The sequence below is a fragment of the Wickerhamomyces ciferrii genome, contig 00234, assembly GCF_000313485.1.
Source record: "Wickerhamomyces ciferrii WGS project CAIF00000000 data, strain NRRL Y-1031 F-60-10, contig 00234, whole genome shotgun sequence".
In the NCBI taxonomy this organism is placed as follows: Eukaryota; Fungi; Ascomycota; class Saccharomycetes; order Phaffomycetales; family Wickerhamomycetaceae; genus Hansenula; species Hansenula ciferrii.
Genome location: NW_011887506.1, coordinates 48,186 through 66,308, shown reverse-complemented (window position 1 = coordinate 66,308; position 18,123 = coordinate 48,186). Strand labels below are relative to the sequence as shown.

At 34.6% G+C, this 18,123-nt stretch overlaps 5 protein-coding genes across 5 annotated transcripts; 2 read left to right on the top strand and 3 right to left on the bottom strand.

Moving 5' to 3' along the window:
• Positions 1–1,628: 1,628 nt before the first annotated feature.
• Positions 1,629–3,266, bottom strand: BN7_5806 (uncharacterized protein; the record flags this gene model as incomplete). The annotated part of the gene is made up of 1 exon (XM_011273649.1): positions 1,629–3,266. One exon carries the CDS (start codon positions 3,264–3,266, stop codon positions 1,629–1,631), a length of 1,638 nt encoding a protein of 545 aa, XP_011271951.1.
• Positions 3,267–4,954: 1,688 nt separating this feature from the next.
• FKS3 (putative 1,3-beta-D-glucan synthase) lies at positions 4,955–10,903 on the bottom strand (the record flags this gene model as incomplete). Its single annotated transcript, XM_011273648.1, has 1 exon — positions 4,955–10,903. One exon carries the CDS (start codon positions 10,901–10,903, stop codon positions 4,955–4,957), a length of 5,949 nt encoding a protein of 1,982 aa, XP_011271950.1.
• A 2,099-nt stretch (positions 10,904–13,002) lies between these two features.
• On the top strand, positions 13,003–14,190 carry BN7_5804 (putative family 17 glucosidase SCW4; the record flags this gene model as incomplete). Its single annotated transcript, XM_011273647.1, has 1 exon — positions 13,003–14,190. One exon carries the CDS (start codon positions 13,003–13,005, stop codon positions 14,188–14,190), a length of 1,188 nt encoding a protein of 395 aa, XP_011271949.1.
• Positions 14,191–14,503: 313 nt separating this feature from the next.
• On the bottom strand, positions 14,504–16,834 carry CWC22 (U2-type spliceosomal complex subunit CWC22; the record flags this gene model as incomplete). Its single annotated transcript, XM_011273646.1, has 1 exon — positions 14,504–16,834. One exon carries the CDS (start codon positions 16,832–16,834, stop codon positions 14,504–14,506), a length of 2,331 nt encoding a protein of 776 aa, XP_011271948.1.
• A 281-nt stretch (positions 16,835–17,115) lies between these two features.
• CAB4 (putative pantetheine-phosphate adenylyltransferase) lies at positions 17,116–18,018 on the top strand (the record flags this gene model as incomplete). Its single annotated transcript, XM_011273645.1, has 1 exon — positions 17,116–18,018. The coding sequence occupies one exon, from the start codon at positions 17,116–17,118 to the stop codon at positions 18,016–18,018; it is 903 nt and encodes a 300-aa protein (XP_011271947.1).
• Between the last annotated feature and the right edge of the window lie 105 nt (positions 18,019–18,123).

Below are 18,123 nucleotides of genomic sequence, written 5' to 3'. Positions count from 1 at the left end.
CAGCAAAAAATGCATTTTTCTCCCTCAAAAAAATCTACATTTTTTACGGCCACGACTTTTTTCAATTTTAGGGGCACGCCCCATACAAAAAAAATTAGCTTCTCGTTAATGGTGAATCTATCACAATTCAATCTTAAAGAGAAAGGAAAAAAGCTTAAGACAAGATATGTTAATTTACAAGTTAAGAAATCTGGAAATTTGGTTATTATATAGGTGAGATATTTATCGAAACACGGTTGAAGAATTTGTAAATTTTATTGATGCACGAACCTGGACAAGAATTGATACCAAATGTACTATGAAATAGGAGAATTTACATAGATCAGTAAGGGCAGACTTCAATTTAGCGTGTTTGAATTGTTTACATAAATCGCTTCAGTGTTTTTGTTTCGAAAGTGGCTATGAAGTTGATCTCATATGTATATACAACGCGAGTAAAACTTTAGGACACACACGATCAAAAATGATACGAACTGTCTTATTTTTAGAAGTCCTATGAACATCAAGCATCCAGGACATTTAAATTTTACAGCCTTCATTTCCCCTTCAAAAATACTTGAACCGTGAACGATACACAAATTGTTCACAGAAGTACAAACTTCTCAGATCAAGCTTTCGAAGAATCTTTATGTCTCGTCTCGGAGCTCGCGAAATGTACCCCTGATGCAAAGCGTAACGCACTTCTTGGAAAGCTTGGAGAGCTAAGACCCTAGAGCCTAATTAAGCTTGGAGTGCTTGTCGTCAAGAGCTCTAGAGTCTATTGTTGAAGAGAAGAGATATAAGTATAGGTTTCACTCAAATACAATGAACTCAAAGGCTCATAGTTTTCTTCATTCTTTGATTGAACTGGTTGTAGGCGTAGTTCGTTGTCCAAACTGGAATTTGAAAGTACAAAGTGCAAATCCTAGAGCAATAAATCTAGACTTGTTCATCAAAAGATCCATCATCCACTAAAATTCATCAGATTCACTCGACAACGGACAAACAGGTACTGGATAAACCGTGTTTACCATTTCAAGGCTTCCAAGTTCCTTCACATCGCTTTACGTTTCACAGAGTTGACACAGGTACAAGTTGTTTACATATGTACCTTAACACGGTATATATATGTGATCATCATGATCGAATCGGGTAATTTTCAGGCTTCAACTAGGAAATCTCTACAAGAAAGAATGGACATTTCTTTACTATCTTTCTGGATTTCATAAATGATATACGCTAAAGTTTTTAGTTTCGTTTCAAAGACGTTGTTCCTTATTTTGCTTTGAAAATAGCTGTAAGCCTGCCTTTATAAAACCTTTGATTCCCAATTTTTCTAGTAAACTGGTGTAATTTTTGATGAAACGTACTCTTGATCAAAGTTTAATAAATATTGATATATAAACTTCTGAATTCAATATTTAACTGGTGCTCAATCAATTATTACTAGATTACATTGCTGCTTTTATTATTGATTAGCCTAGCCAACCTATAAATTTCAATAACATTAATTAAGGGTTCTATGCAGGGTTTGAAATCATCACTTAATTAAATGAAGGGAATTCATCTACATTAACTATTATTTCAAAACAAACAAATGATTTTTTTTATATTGTCATTAAAAACAGAAAGGTATAAAATAAATGTATCTAAACTAAAATGGCTGTGAAACTACCAACAACCAATAAAGCCATGATTGAAGTGAAGATTTGACCATTTTTGAATGATGAGGCACCAGATGATGAACCGGAACCAGAGCTTGATGAAGAAGCTGATGAAGATGAAGAAGAACCTGAACCTGAACCTGAAGAACCTGAAGAACCACTTGAACGGGAACCAGATGCACTCAAAGATTGGGTAACTGAACCAACACCTTCAGAACCAGCTTCACTTAAAGCTGAAGCACATGATGAAGCAGTTGAAGCTGATTTAGTTGAAGCTGAACCATCAAAGTCACAAGCTCTAGCAGATGAACCATTTTCTTTATAGTATAAATTCAAAACAAATGATAATTGTTGTTTTGAGCTACATGGTGAGAAAGCACCATATTCACCAGTGGTACCATTACCTGAAATACCATCACATGAAACTAAACCACAGACAGTACCAAATAAATCACCATAATCTTCAGAATCAACATCATCACTAACAACACAACCTAAAGATTCTTGCATACATTCACATAAACCTTCATTTGGAATTGGTGGTAATTCAGTTGAGGCTTTCCAGTCACTAAATTGAGTTGGACATGATAATAAAGTTGCAGATTCTGAAGCATCTGAAGCAGTTGCAGCTGATGGAGAAACTTTTTTAATTTCACTTGAATAATGAGCATAGTCTTCTAAAGTTTTAACATCACCATTTGAAATAGAAACTAAACCATAGTTGTTAGCTTCTTCAAAATACATATAAACAATACCACCAGACCAAACTTCAGTCATTTCATCACTGTATAAGGCTGCAACTTCAGTGAATTCTCTTGGTGAAACTTCATTACAACCATATTCTGAGAAGAAAATTGGAACTGATAAATTTGCAAATTCTTCAGTACGATCAGCATAACCAGATTTTTGGAAAGTTGATTCACCACACCATTCATACATATTAATACCATAGAAATCAGCTTTAACATCATCATCACCACATGCAAAATAATCAGCAATGGCAACTCTTGTTGGTTCATCATCATTTGAAGAATAACCAACTGGAATATCTCTATAACCTTGGTCTTTGATATAAGCTTTGGTGTCTCTAATAGCAGCTTTAACATAAGCTGAAGCATCTGTGTTGGTATTATCATTGGTGACTTCGTTACCTGCAAAGAAACCTAAAACATTGGTATAGTTTTGAAATTCATCAACAACATGGGTATAACGGTTATATAATTCAACGGTCCAAGTTGGAGAATCTCTGTTAACTGATAAACCTGGCTCTGATAAATCAGCAATGACATAGATACCATTCTTGGCTAATTCAGTCATACATTCAGTATGATCTTGTGAAGCATTCAAAGCATAAACACGGATAACATTTGTATCAACAGCAGCTAAATATGGGATATCACGTTTACAACTTTCAACATCAGCTAAAGGATCTTTATAACCTTCACCATCTGTGACGTTAGCAGTATCTTGTTGATAAGCAATACCTTTCATGAAGAATTGAGAACCATTATTGGAATAAAAGAATTTATTACCAATAACTTCAATAGCTGGTAAATCTTCACCTTTAACAGCTTGGAATAAAGAAGCAGCAGCTAATAAACTTGAAGCCAAATTGAACAACATATTGATTACCTTTTATGATCTTTTAGAATAAACGAATGAATGAATCAAAGGTTGAACAAACGATTGGGATAAAGAGTCAGAAGGTGATGATTAAATCAGGTTAAAAAGGAGAACCATTTTGTTATTTATTTGTTTTCAATTGGAAATCAAAATTCCCAAGAAAAAAATCATCGGCGCAGAAATCAATGTGTTTTCAATTTATAAATGTGCCTTTTCTACCCAACTTGGTAATTAAATTTGGGAACGCGCCGAAAGGAAAGTTAAAATTGCATGAAAAAAACTGATTTATGGGGCTTAAAATCTGGCAGTTTTATGGTATAAACAGTGGGAATTCAGTTTTAAAAAGTAGATTTTGTAAAGATTAATGATATATGAGGTATAGTAGTACTTCATTGTTATTATGGCTAAAATTTCCAGTACAATATCTAAATTTTTGACACAACCAAGTGGTTTTTAACAAAAGATTCACGGATGATCCAAGGTTGAAAAATTCCAAATCACCGTGTTTCGATAAATAACTTTTGTTTTGAATTTTCCAGAAATGAACAAAATGGCGGAAAAGTTTGATGAGAGTTTTATAATTCGTAAATTAAACCGGAATTTTAAACTTCTCATAACGACGATATTACCGAATACAGTAACAAAAGAAACTTTTGCACAAGACGCGATGAGAAATGATCTAAAAACAGCACAAATGTGCCAAATGGCGTAAATTTGAGATCAAGATCATATAACCGTTGATTTTTTCCTTCACATATAAGCTGATAAGTATTCAGTATTTACGAGAGTCTCAAACTGTCACCATTTGAGTGTTTATCATCCAATATATATAAATGACAAGTGTACAATTGATAGCCAGTCTTATTTCTTATTTCCATTGATTCTCAACACTCAACACTCACGAGTCAACCACCTCCTTTGTTCAAATAGTCAATCACATTCTCGATTCTTGGTATCTTGGATGTCTTTGGCTGTGTTTGAACCACCAAGTACTTAATACACATCATACATTAATGTTTCTAAATATATATTTTATTATATCAAAACATTGAAACTTTGGAACAAAGGGCACGATCTACGTTTGCTAAATTACTTATCAAGAATTTATATGAATGTAAATTATCAGTGAGCTGGTCGCTAAGTTCTAACTCAATAGGTTGATTGGCTTGCGGTAAATATACATCAATTATTCAGTGATTCGAATTTCGAACACATTATATAATTACTTATTGATAGACACGTATGTATTAAATTGAGCGAAAGCGATAAATACTAGAATCATGAAGCTAGTTACGTTAGTCGTGACTCGTGACTCGTGAGCTCATATCAATACTAGATAGTAATCTAGTTGCATATTTCAATAATATTTGAACCTTTCAGATAGAATGCTGATTATTAGGAGAACTAATAATTTAAAAACGCGCAGCTCGCGTTATATAACATGTTAGCATTCAATTCACCAAATAAGTTGTAATATTATCGGTTGACATATACTGAATTGGTACTATTATAACTTAAATACTACACACAAAAAGCTTCTTAGAATCATCATTTCACAACTCACAGGATCATATCAGCAACCTGATACTGTTTTATATAAGCCGCTTTCAATTACCAAGTTGTGAATTCTACGTGAAAATACTCAAATTAGTTCAGTACGGAATTGAACGTACATTCTTGTATACATTTCACCATACCGTCTTGAAAGTAGGCATTGCTGGGGTGGTTGTGGTGATTGTTGAAGGTGCATTATCTCCTGTGTCATCATTATCTTGATTATTTGGTTGGATAAGACCTGATGCCATTGTTCCTTCAAAAAGATCCGATAAATCTCTCATAAATCTATGGGTCAAAGCTGGAACTAAAACTATTGCTAAGAAAAATAATAATACTATGAAGTATAATATAAAATATCTTATAACTGTTCTTCTTTTTCTTCTTTGTTCTGATTTTTTTAATACTCCAGGCCTCAACTGTTTACTAGGCCTTAACCAAAATAAAACCATAGAATGCCATCTATCAATAAAAGGAATGAAAATGAATGGTGTTTGAACAAATAAAAGACAATGTCCAATGATAAAATCAACCGAAAACAATGTCATCTCAATGATTTTGACTAAATATTCTCTTAAAGGTTGTAACACAAACTGCCATCCAACTTTTGTTGTATACCAATTGCCTGACCACCATGCTCTACTTGCCTTATCGTTTTTAAATTCTCGAGGTAAAAGAATGATTGTTATTGACTTTAAAAGAAAGTTTTGAATGGATATAATACAAAGTATAGTGACCAAGGTTCTTGCAAAATTCCATCCTTCTGAAAGCCAGATCACTTCAAACATCAATAAGTGGACAAAAACCGAAATAACATGTGCAAGTGCAGCAAAGAAATTGGAAATCCCTCTGAAACAACATAATGCGGTCATCAATGGTCCAATCAAACAAGATAAAGCAAAAATCAACACAAGTGTTACACTGTTAATCAAAATTGGTGCGAAAACTAAAATTATTAACCTCAAAACCGAGTTTGTAGCTTCAACATTTCTAACCCCATTCTGAGCATTGATGAATGTATATGCAAAAAATAAAAACACAGACTGTATAAATGGAAGAAGAAGTTCAGTGAGGAATGTATTGTACAAATGTGACTTTTTAAGCTCACCTGAACTTGACTCTGAATTATGCCCAATAACCTTCTTCTTGAGGCCCGTGTATCTAATTCTTGATTGTTTCACATGATTTACCCATGAGTTTGAATGCCACTTACGATTACCTTTGGACAACCAGTGGATGAAATCTTTATAATCAACAAAAAAATCTGCAAATGCAAATTGATGAGGATTAAAAATGAATGGTGCTAGACACATAGACACCAATGTTATCCAAAACCAAAGAAGTGCTGGTTGCCATATTGATACAGTTGCAAACAATAACATTAGGAACAATTTAGTACCTGAATAGATTGATGAACTGGCAAATTTGGAGTACAAGTAAGAAAAGTGTATTCGTGACACTGCAAACCCTCTACCTGTACTAATATATCTTGCACCACCAAAAGTTATATCCACAATCAATGACGTAGCATATATTTGACACACAAAAACTTCAAAGAATGGTGACAATGAAGCCAAATGATGGAAAAACCTTGAAACAGCTCTCCAAGCACCCCTTTCTGTTAGTTCCTGAACAAGAAGCGGTACAAATGCAATGAAAAACACAATGAAAACAGAAAGAACAAAAATAGTAACCCAATCCAACACTGGTTGTAAGTTATAACACCCTAAGGGTACTTGTAAATCTGTGAATGGGATGTCTTTGTCGTATTCACAAATGGTGGATTCATGGGCTAAGGCTCCAAGATTAACCAAAACAATCATGAAAAGTTGGACAGACAAGACAATAAAAAGATTATTGACATGAAATCCAGCATGTGCGTAATAAAAAGATAGAAATCTATCAATTGGCAATTGAGTTCCAAGATAGTAATACTCTCTCGATAAAATCTGTTCTCCCATACCTGCACCAATTTTAGTGGTGAAATTCAAGATAGATCCAAAACCCAAATCACGACCCTTTCCACACTGGTAGTAATCACTATGTTTTATCCTACCTCCTCTTATTAAAGCATTCATACCAGCATAAATATCTTCATTCAAATGTAAACCTTTTTGAGCTTTCGATATACCACCTCGGGTCGTCATGAATATACCATTTAAAAAATCAGGATGTCCATAATGTAGTTTACCTCCAATCTCTGCAAGTGTACGAGCAAATAAAGTACCGAATGTTTGTTCTTTACCTGCTGCAATATCACCTAAAACACCAATGTTTTCAGAAAAAATGTATTCTCGAGCACCAACAATTGCGACAGGATCCAGATCATTTTTATAAAGGATACCAGGAACATATGGAGGAGTGTTATCTATGTCCATTTCCTCAAACTCGGCTAAAACAGACCTTATTTTGATACACTCTTCTAAATAATTGTCTTGGTTAGCATCAACAACCTGAATATATTCACCACGATAAAAAATTATTGAATGATTTTGGTTATCAGATTTTCCATCACCTAAAATGGGGTTACCTGAAAGTTTGACTTTATAACGAGGAATTCTATCTCCATTCTCATCTTTATCTGAAAATCCATCAATCATACAAGAATAAAATGTTTTGTGACGCTGTGGGTGACTCTCATCAATCTCCTCCAAAAGGTATGATATTTTGATGTCAGGATAAGCTCTTAAAAGAAACTCTGTATCATCTTTTTCTTCCTTTGTAAATCTAGCATACCTTTGCATGGCAATAACAAGTTTATATTTTCTCTGAGCCATGGCTTCTAAATCTTGCTCTAAACCAACTTGGTCAGGACCATAATATTGTACAAGATCTGGGGTTTCAACACGATAAAGTAACTTCAAAGCCCTTACATAATTTGTGAAACCGGAGGCTGTACGATAAAGAGTTTGAGTTCTTAAAGAAGCCCAAATTCTGGTTCTCAAAATGAATTCCGGTGAAGATGTCTTGAAACCAATACAATAAAATGGCAAGTCATTAATTCTACCTTGAAGAATGTCATCCTCTGGTGTTGTTGGGACTGCCTTAGACCTTCTGAAACGAATACCCTTCCTTTTGACACGAGGATCTTGGATACCATCCATCTCATCATCAATTTCATCAGATTCATCATCTTCAACACCGTCTATTTCCACAATTTCTTCGTTCGTATCAGTTTTAGTTTTAGGGTCTTCATCCTCTTCATCTTCGTCCACTCTATAGTCCAAAGGACCACCAAGATCATTTTTCCATCTGTTGGTTAAATCGTACTTCACATACGTATCTGGTAAACTACCATTATTAGTAGCTAAAAGCTTTGTATCCTTCACAAAACAATCCCATTCAGTAGGGTACAACTGCTTCAAATACTCCATTAAAGTAATTCTAGAGTTTGCATTATCTTCACGAATAATTTCCTTCAAAGATAATATAATTTTCTCACCATAATGAGGAATCAATACTGTAAATATTGGCATACTCTGTACAAGAGTTGGTTCAGGTATTGGAGTTGAGACGGATTGTGCAAAAAATGAAATACGACGAGCAGCCTCTGACTTGGGTGGGAAAAATTCTTTTGATTTGAATGTTGAATCATCATGTGCAATAAAGAATGATGGTGAGCGAAGAGATCTTTTTGAGGTAGTATCTGATACAATTTGGTGATATAAAAGTCTGGATACCATTTCTATAGGTAAAATGTGTTCACGATACATTGAGATTATAATAGCATTCCAAATCTGTGAAACCAAAAGTTTTGGTTTATACTTTATTTCCATTTCACTTGTTGCCAATAACTTTGAATATATTCTCTTGGGTAATCTGGAATAAACGTTTCTCCATGGTGACATTATTGAAATACCCAAAGAAAAGGATAGACCAACACTAAATAAACAATTACAGACAATATACCAAAGATATGTGTCAAGAAAGAAAAGAATCAAATCAGTCAAGTAAATAAGACCCAATGTTATTCTTGGTTGTTGGCGACAAAGTAAAGACCCAATAAGTTTATCCCCATGACACCTTGTCATCTCCATAATAGAAAGAACCCTAATTGGATCTCTAAGAGAAAGAGTCAAGAAGAAATAAGATTCGACAAACTTTGCAGTGAATATTGTAACCCAAAGTAACCCTGAGAACCAACGGCTTCTACCTGTGATCTTGGGAAACGCTGCTGTAAATGTTCTGGCTGCAACGTTCCTTCTGGACTTCATTGAATAACCACCAAGTAATGAACCTAAAGGTTGGACTGAAAAATATATGAAAGTAATAATTGCTATGGTGAACTGAACAATGGAAGCAATATATGCAGAGTTGGAGTGTGTTTCAAGGTCAAAAAAACCAAATGTATAAACCGATGGACCAACGTTGATAATAGTCATGAAGATAAGAAAGAGTAGTCTCTTGGTTAAATGTTGTGCACCTGGCCATTGACGAGGAACAAAAGACCATTCAGCTAGAGTGGCTATGATTTGAACTAAGCATGCAACACCACCTCCCAAAGCTATAGCAGACCATCTACTTTGAGGTGTTGGTGGATTATCCAATAACTGATTATAATCATGCGTGTATAAAGTTGGGGAGTTAAAAGTTGTGAAGAACCAAAATGATGATAAATGTATCACCCAAATTCTATTAAAATTTGTTGCAAGGTGTAACCAAGTTCTTTTTTCCTTGTAAGTCTTATAAAAGGCCTTTTTCCAATTAGCATTAGCTAGCTTCAAATAGCGTTCCTCGAGTTTTATATCAACTAATCTTTCTTCTGTATCATTCAATTTGATTCTTTCAATACCTTCAGGATACCAAAATAATTGATTAACATCATCGTAGCCAATGATATCTTTATGATCCTTTTCTTTCCGTACCAATTTACCACTAGCATCCACGGTGTACATCTGATCTCTAATATAGTTATAAAGTGGTGTGACAATATTATTCAAGTAGTGGAATTCCTCAAGTGGTGGTCCAGACTGACACAGCGGCGACTTGAAATAATCATATGCGCATTTATATATAAAACATAAGCATTCAGGCAAATATCTTACTTGATTAGCTTCTCCCCAAAGCAAAAGGTATAATGCGATTTGTTCGATCTTTTCATGTGGAGTCAATGCATTCATTTTGCTCTTCCATTTGAACCCAGCAGCTTGAAGGTCAAGATTCCTTTCAGTTTGTTCAGGTGAATATTCAATTTTGGCATTTTTCTCCATAAATGCAATCTCATCTTGTTGTGCTTTATCACGATGTTCTTTCATATTGACATTATTTTTCTTAGCCATCTGTTTATTTCTCCTTTTAGCCTTACCTTTTAATTTCATGTTTGAAAACCCAATCTCTTCATCAAGATCTAATTGAGCTGCAAAGAACCATTTTCTATAATTTGCATGTTGACCACCAATATAAGAAGCATGTAAAGATACCAAAGCCTCCGCTGGCATTAAGCGACTAGCTCTTGAGTCTAACTGTACCATAAGATGATCATACATATTTTCCATTGATGACCTTTGAAATCCAAATTTAACAGTAATATCTTCAAAAATAGCACGTATACCACCTTGAGATATAGGTACATCATCCAACCAACACGGATAAGGGCCTAGTGCTTTTAAGTTTGGTAAGTTTGCAGGTGGTTCTCCTCCACGATTCTGTGTCTGTTCTGTTTGCTGTGTTTGTTGATGATGATTGTTTATTTGACCTTCAATTGGTTGTTGATTTGGATGTTGTTCATACTGCAACATATTTCCTTGTTGATCATATTGCTGATATTGAGGACCATTTTGCTGATATTGAGGACCATTTTGAGTTTGATATGATTGTTGACCTTGAGGCAGGTATTGATAATTATTAAAGTTCTGCTGTTGTTGCTGAAATGGCAGTTGTTGTTGTTGGTAATGTGTAAATTGGGGCTCATATTGAGGATGAAATTGTGGTTGATAAAGAGGTTCTGGTTGGAATTGAGCGTCCGGGTTCATTTCATGAGCGACTGGAACACCTGGTATATCTGGTATCCTTGGATCATCTGCTATGACTCTCCTATCATTCCTAGCGGGACCGCTATGCTGAAAAGCCCCAGGAGCTGACATGGCTCTTAATGAAGTATTTCTTATAGCTTGTAGCTTTTAATCTCAGCTCTTCTTAATGCACAAGTCTGAGTACTTTCAAGCAGCACAGCGAATAAATCAAAGACTATAGACAGTCTACCTCATTTTTTCAAAATATTAATCGCCACAAACAGTCAGCATATTTTCAATTTTTAGGAGTTGACAATAAGCGTAGACCTGAATATGGTTTTGTGTCAACTTTAATAAAAAGAATTCAATATGTAAACAATAATAATAATATATTCCGACCTGACAGTCACATGATCATATATTTCTTTTCCGACTGAGGGAGTAGTGCTTTTACCATATAAGCGGACGTGAAGTTTGAGCATCAAAAAACCGAAATTTTCCGTACAAGGCATTCAGAACCTGACCAATAACAGGTTGTGAAAGCTTTGATTTCTAAACGTATGTAAAGGTTAAAAGTTAAAGCGTTAGAAAAAACTATATGGATCAGCAGGGAATCATGAAAAAGCTGCGAAGGGATGTCAATCATGACGATACTTTTAATAAGTAAACTTGAAAAGGAAACTGATGAACAGGATGAACAGGATGAACAAGATACTCAAGATACTCAATCACCAAAGAATAATGGGTGAAGTTCTTCATGAATAAAGAATATAATTTGTCTGAAAACATCCGAAAAAAAAACAACAACACGAATATTCACGAGAACAACAAACATGATCCCTGAATATCTAAAAATCTAAAAGCTTTGTATGGTGTGTCGCAAAACAATTTGGCGCTAAACTTTAAACGTGTATAAACTTTTAAAGGCGAAAAGCTGCAATTCAACTTTCAAGTTCCAAAATTTCGCAAAAAGTGTAAAATTTTCTTTGGTTTGTTCTTGATTTGGTTAGATTTTAGATGAAAGATCTTCAAAGCTTGTGGTTACGCTTATATAATAAAAGTTCATTGATCTCTTTAAACAGGTAGCTAAAACATACAAATTACGTGCTTAACAATCGATCTCTTGAACAATGATAATTTCAGGACAATCATAACACTATCATTCAGTATGAAATGTTCAATTGAACTTTGAAGACAATAATACCTCATTGAATGGTGTGAACCCTTAAGTATTAACAAGAACTTCTCGAATTCAGTATAATCGTGCAACAGGACGTAACAAAAAGCTTTTGAGATATCTCCGTGGCCTTGAAGTTCACCCACCAAGTTGAAGCTCTAGGCAGAAACAATTGTATGAACATCTGCCTAAGTTAAAATCAGATACACGCGAGTCGCGACTTCTAGGCAGAAAGTTTTTACGTGCTCCTGCTGAACACTATCTCGCGCTTGGCCATATCTGGCTAGAACCTTTCCTTTTTCCTTTGTTTCGCGGACAAAGATCGATCTAAATCTCTGCTCAACTGAACCCTCTGAATATCATCATCAACAGAAATTGTTCATCACATCACCTTACACCAAATACTAAGAGGATATACAAGATATACAAAACCAAAAATCTCCGTTATAACAACTTACAACTACCCTCTCGATTCCCTATACCCAAACCAAGGATAATAATAACAAACGCGTTTCATAAGTGTGATCATTGCTCCTCAAATCTTCCTTAGCTACCTACACAATTCTTAGGTATCAAACAAATGCCTCTTGGAGCTCTCCCAATCTCCCAATCTAGATTTTGCAAAAAAGCGCAAAGAGCGAAAATCCTGTTTACCAATTGCCATATCTGGTATCCTTATGCACTTTTCTCATGCATAAACTGCCCAGAGGTCAGGATACCGTGCATAATTGACAGTCAAGTTTCAATTCTGCGTAAACTTTCTTTCAAAACATAGACAACCTCTTGTGAAAGAAAAAAAATTCATCATGGTCTCCCTTTTAATTGCACCTTTTCCCTACTTTTCCACTTTCTTCAACAACTATCTTTCACAGAGTCAACCAGAATAAGAGATAATTTCTCAACCAACTTTGTTCCTTCCTTTACACAGAGTTACTCTATTCTATTCAGTCCTTCGTTAAACTTCAATCTTTAGTTCAAAAATCAAAACATTCGTTCATTTCGTCAAGAATCAAAACAAAACATAAACAAAATACCCACCTTCATTTAAATCATAATGTTGTTCTCAAGTTTATTCAAATCAGCTGTCGCTGCTACTTTAATCGGTTCATCCGTTGCTTCTCCAGCTCAACATGCTCACAATGAACATAAACGTGGTGTTGTTGTTGTTACTCATACTTCAACCGTCATTGTTACCGCTGGTCAAAACCAAGTTGTTGGTGGTCAATCAACCACTAGAACTTTCTCCACTGTTGACACTGGATTAGCTGCTCCATCATCATTATCAACCACTATCTCAAGGGATGCTCCAGTTGCTGATTTCTCATCTCACACTTTCTCATACTCTTCAGATGCTACCACCACTTTAGCTTCTGCTTCAACCACTTCTACTAAAGAAGAATCATCAGTTGCTCCATCATCAACCTCATCAACATCATCAGCTGCTTTACCATCATCAACCGGTGGTAACAACTTCTCAGATGGTAAAGGTGTTACTTACTCCCCATACACTGCTTCAGGTCAATGTAAATCATCAGATGAAGTTAAAAAAGATGTTTCAGCTTTAAAAGGTTTTGAAATTATCAGATTATACGGTGTTGACTGTAACCAAGTTGAAAACGTTTTACAAGCTAAAGCTGATGGTCAAAAAGTCTTCTTAGGTGTCTACTTTGTTGATCAAATCCAAGATGGTGTTAACCAAATTGCTGATGCCATTGAAAAATACTCATCATGGGATGATGTCCACACTGTTTCTATCGGTAATGAATTAGTTAACGGTGGTTTAGCTTCAGTTTCTCAAGTTGGTGAATACGTTCAAGCTGGTAAATCTGCTTTAAAATCAAGAGGTTACACCGGTCCAGTTGTTTCAGTTGATACTTTCATTGCTACCATTAACAACCCAGGTTTATGTGAACACTCTGATTACATTGCTGTTAACGCTCATGCTTACTTTGATCAAAACACTGAAGCTCAAGATGCTGGTGAATGGGTCTTATTACAAATCCAAAGAGTCTGGACTGCTTGTGGTGCTGATAAATCTGTTTTCATTACTGAATCAGGTTGGCCATCAAGAGGTGACACTTACGGTAAAGCTGTTGCCTCAAAAGAAGCTCAAAAATCTGCTATTGAATCAATTAAATCCACCGTTGGTGATTCAGTTATCTTATTCAATGCTTACAATGATTTATGGAAAGCTGATGGTGCTCAAAACTGTGAAAAATACTGGGGTATCTTATCAAACTAAGTTTGATTTAAACTACTTATCCAGTTTGATTAAATTTGATTCTTTTATATCCAATTATTAAAGATTTTTTAAATCAATTTTATCTTTTTTTATTTCTTATATCGGTGATGAACATGATTCAGGTGTTGTTCTTGAGTTCATGATTTTGATTCAGTTTCTACTAAACATTTTATTATTTTTAGCAATATTTTATATCCAATTTTATTTGATACCAATATATGACAATATATATTATACTTTAAAAAACACTGCTCTCGTATTTTTTTAGATAACTACGAGACGTTTGAAAACATTATTAATCTTCGTGAAAATCTCAATTACGTACATATCCACCTCTACCTCTATAATTACCACGACCACCTCTCCAATGGCCTCCTCCTCGACCTCTACCTCTATTGTATCCACCTCTCCCTCTATATCCATCATCTCTATAGTTGTTATACGGCCTATCATCTCTCTGATATTCTCTGCCTTCAATAGATCTTTGAACACCTGGGGATGGAGTTCTTGAATATCTTCTTGGTGGAGTTCTTGACCTTGATCTACTTCTTGATGGTGTTCTTGAATATGATGCATTTCTTTTAAAACGCTTATTATCCCTTGAAGGTGATCTTGATGGTGTTCTAGAGTATCTTCTTCTTGGTGGTGTTCTAGAAGGTGATCTCGAATATGAAGGAGACCTAGATCTTAAATAATTCCTTCTAGGAGGCGATCTTGAATACGAGACTGACCTAGATCTCGAATATGTTCTTCTTGGTGGTGATCTTGAGTATGAGGCTGATCTTGATCTTGAATATGAACGGCTTCTTGAATATGAACGAGATCTGGAATATGAACCTGATGATCTTGAGTATGACCTAGATCTAGAACCAGATCTTGATCTTGAACGACCACGTCTTTCTTCTTCTTCTTTTTGTTTATTTACAATGTCTTGTAATGAATCTCTCATACGTTCGGTTAATACACCTAACCCAATTGCAGTGAAATAATTAATAGAAAATCTTAAATGATCAGCATTTTCGAATGGGAAAATACCACTAAGGAATGGTTGGATATATTCTTCACTTATTCTTTCTTTTAAATGTGGTATACCTAATTCCTCAACAAGTTCTTGAAAAACAAACTTGATGAAAATACGACCAGCAGATGTTGTATCACTTTCTGTAAGTTTTATAACTTCAAGAGCTTCCCAGTCTAGTGAGTCACTAGATAATAAATGACCCCAGAATTTCGAAACGTTTCTCAATGGATTGGATTCATATCTATGAATTGTAGTGTAATTTTCTTCAAACATCTTCTTGAAGGCTTCATTCCAAGTTCTACCTTGACGACAAAGTTTTTCACCTGTAACACCATAATATTTAGAATATGTTGTCTCTTGAGAACAAGCTTTAACAACCATATCAACAACTTTTTCTTGATCTTCAACTTTGACACGTAGTTTTAATAATTTATGAACAGCTTCATCTGCAGACATACTACCTTTCAAAATTAAATATATGGTTTTTCTAAAATTTGTTAGATTGGTTTCAGTCATATCTTTGATCTCAAGAGCTGCAATATCGTCTTGTTTTTCAGTGACATCTTCACCTTCCTCTTCACTTTGAACAACTTCTGCATACTCATCATCTTCATATTCACCTTCTTCTTCGTCGTCGTTTTCATCATCATCTCCCAAGATATCCACTCTAACCTTATTATATTCTTCTTCGTGATCTTCATAGCTCTCATCAAATTGGAATACATTCAATCCGTCTTGTGCTTTGAGTTTATCATCAAGTCCAATTTTATGTGTAGTCTGGTCTTCCTCTTCAACTAAATCCAACCCTTCTGGTATTATTTCATAACCTTTAAACTCATCTCTCCGTAGATGAAATAATACTTCAATCATATATTGTGTTCTTTTTTCAACTTTCCCTTCTTGAAGGATGTATCTTAATTTTTCAAATATCTCTGATGTAGCAGCAGGACTTACCTCTGATAAAAATAATCCAATGTGTTTAAGTAAACCAACTGATATATCAACAGAATCATCAGTAGGATTGTTTAACAAAAGATGAAGGATTTGTAACGTTAAGATTTCATGTGAGACCTGTTGATTACATAGATGTGCAATGAAAGTTGTTGATGAAGTACAAAGTGCCTTGTTGTTTCTCTTAAATGCTTTTCTAAATTGTATAACCAACCGACTAATCAATAAGCTTCCAATTTGTGGTAACTTTGAGTTTAGCACAGCAACAAGCGATGCATAAACAGGTGTGAATGTCAATGCTTGACTTTGAGCTTTCATGATACTCCTTATAAGTAGACCGAGACCTCTATTAAGATTCAATTTGAATAAGTCAACAACGATTGTCTTAAGGTTAGCTTTATTAGCTTTATTGACAAGACCATTGATATTTTTCTTTAACTTCTCCCATTCTAATTTCTGATATTCCTTTGACCCCTTTGCCAAATTTATTTGATCTAATAATGCTTTGAGCTTAGCAGGTGGAACATAACGACCACCGGACCTTAAATCTTGTAAACGTTTATATTCTTCTAATGGGTCTAATGACTTTACTGGTTCTTCTTTAACTTCAGCTGGTTTGTCATTCCCGAGGTCTTTTGCAACCTGTTCCAGAAACTTTGCACTCTCTGACATCTATTTATTTGAATTATTACCAGTCTATTCAAAAAAGCTTTTAATAACCCTCAGATTGATGGATTTTCAACGACTGATCCAATATTTACCATAATAAAATCAAGTATATAAGCGTATAATTTTCACCACGACAATAATTTTCGCGGAAACTCTTGTTGCGTGTCTGTACCATTACCTGAGAAATGCTTATAACAATTAAATACTAATTTGATTTCAACTTTTGGCAAGAACCTATTCCAACGGAACTTCATAGAATCGTCAGACAAATATCATACACAATAATGAGCTATAGATCATCAATAATTTTGCTCAAAGACACAGAGTCAATTCAATCATATGGTCCGCTGATTTCCAAAGCTGCTGAACTCTCCACCATAGATAGCTCATTGGACATATTGATTGTGTCTCCAGTAACAAAATTAAACCATTTAGATGTTTTACTAGCTGAAATTTATACATTGGCTACGGATACTTTACAATTGACTGAAAAACCACAAATCAAAACTCGTGTTCTTTTTAATAAACACTATAAAGATATCAAAGAGCCTGATTGGGATTTGTTAATACTTGACACATCAGATAATTCACTTGATGAATTTGAATATGAAGATAGAGATTTAATACATACTGTTAACGTACAAAGATCTGAAAGTGAACCAATAAAGTTGAAGCAAGAAAAGGATGACTCTTCCGAATCTATTGAAAGTGTTGTTGCTCTTGGTGGTACTTTTGATCATTTTCATGATGGTCACAAAATTCTTTTAACAGCTGGTGCCTTCTTAGCTAAAGATAAATTGATCGTTGGTATAACAGATGATGAATTATTAGAAAAGAAAAAATACAAGGAATTTTTACAATCATATGATTATAGAAAACATGTTGTCTTAGAATTTTTAAACCATATAAGGCCAGATTTAGAAATTGATCCAAACGCAATTCGTGATATTTGTGGCCCAACTGGTTATATAGAAGAAATTGATTCATTAGTTGTCAGTAGGGAAACCATAGCTGGTGGTGATTATATCAATAAGTTTAGAGCTGAAAAGGGATTTAGACAGCTAAAAGTCCATGTTATTAATGTCATTGGCGGTGAAGAAGATGATGGGTTCCAGAACAAACTGAGTAGTACACAATTAAGAAAAGAAGAATATGAAGCCACTCATAAGACATCAGCTGGATTATAATCAGCTTGGCTTATGAGAATATAAAAATATGATATGTTGTTAAACTCATTGTACATGAAAAACCAAGCTCGAAGGCAAAATATGTGCTATTTTTTTTCTAAAAAT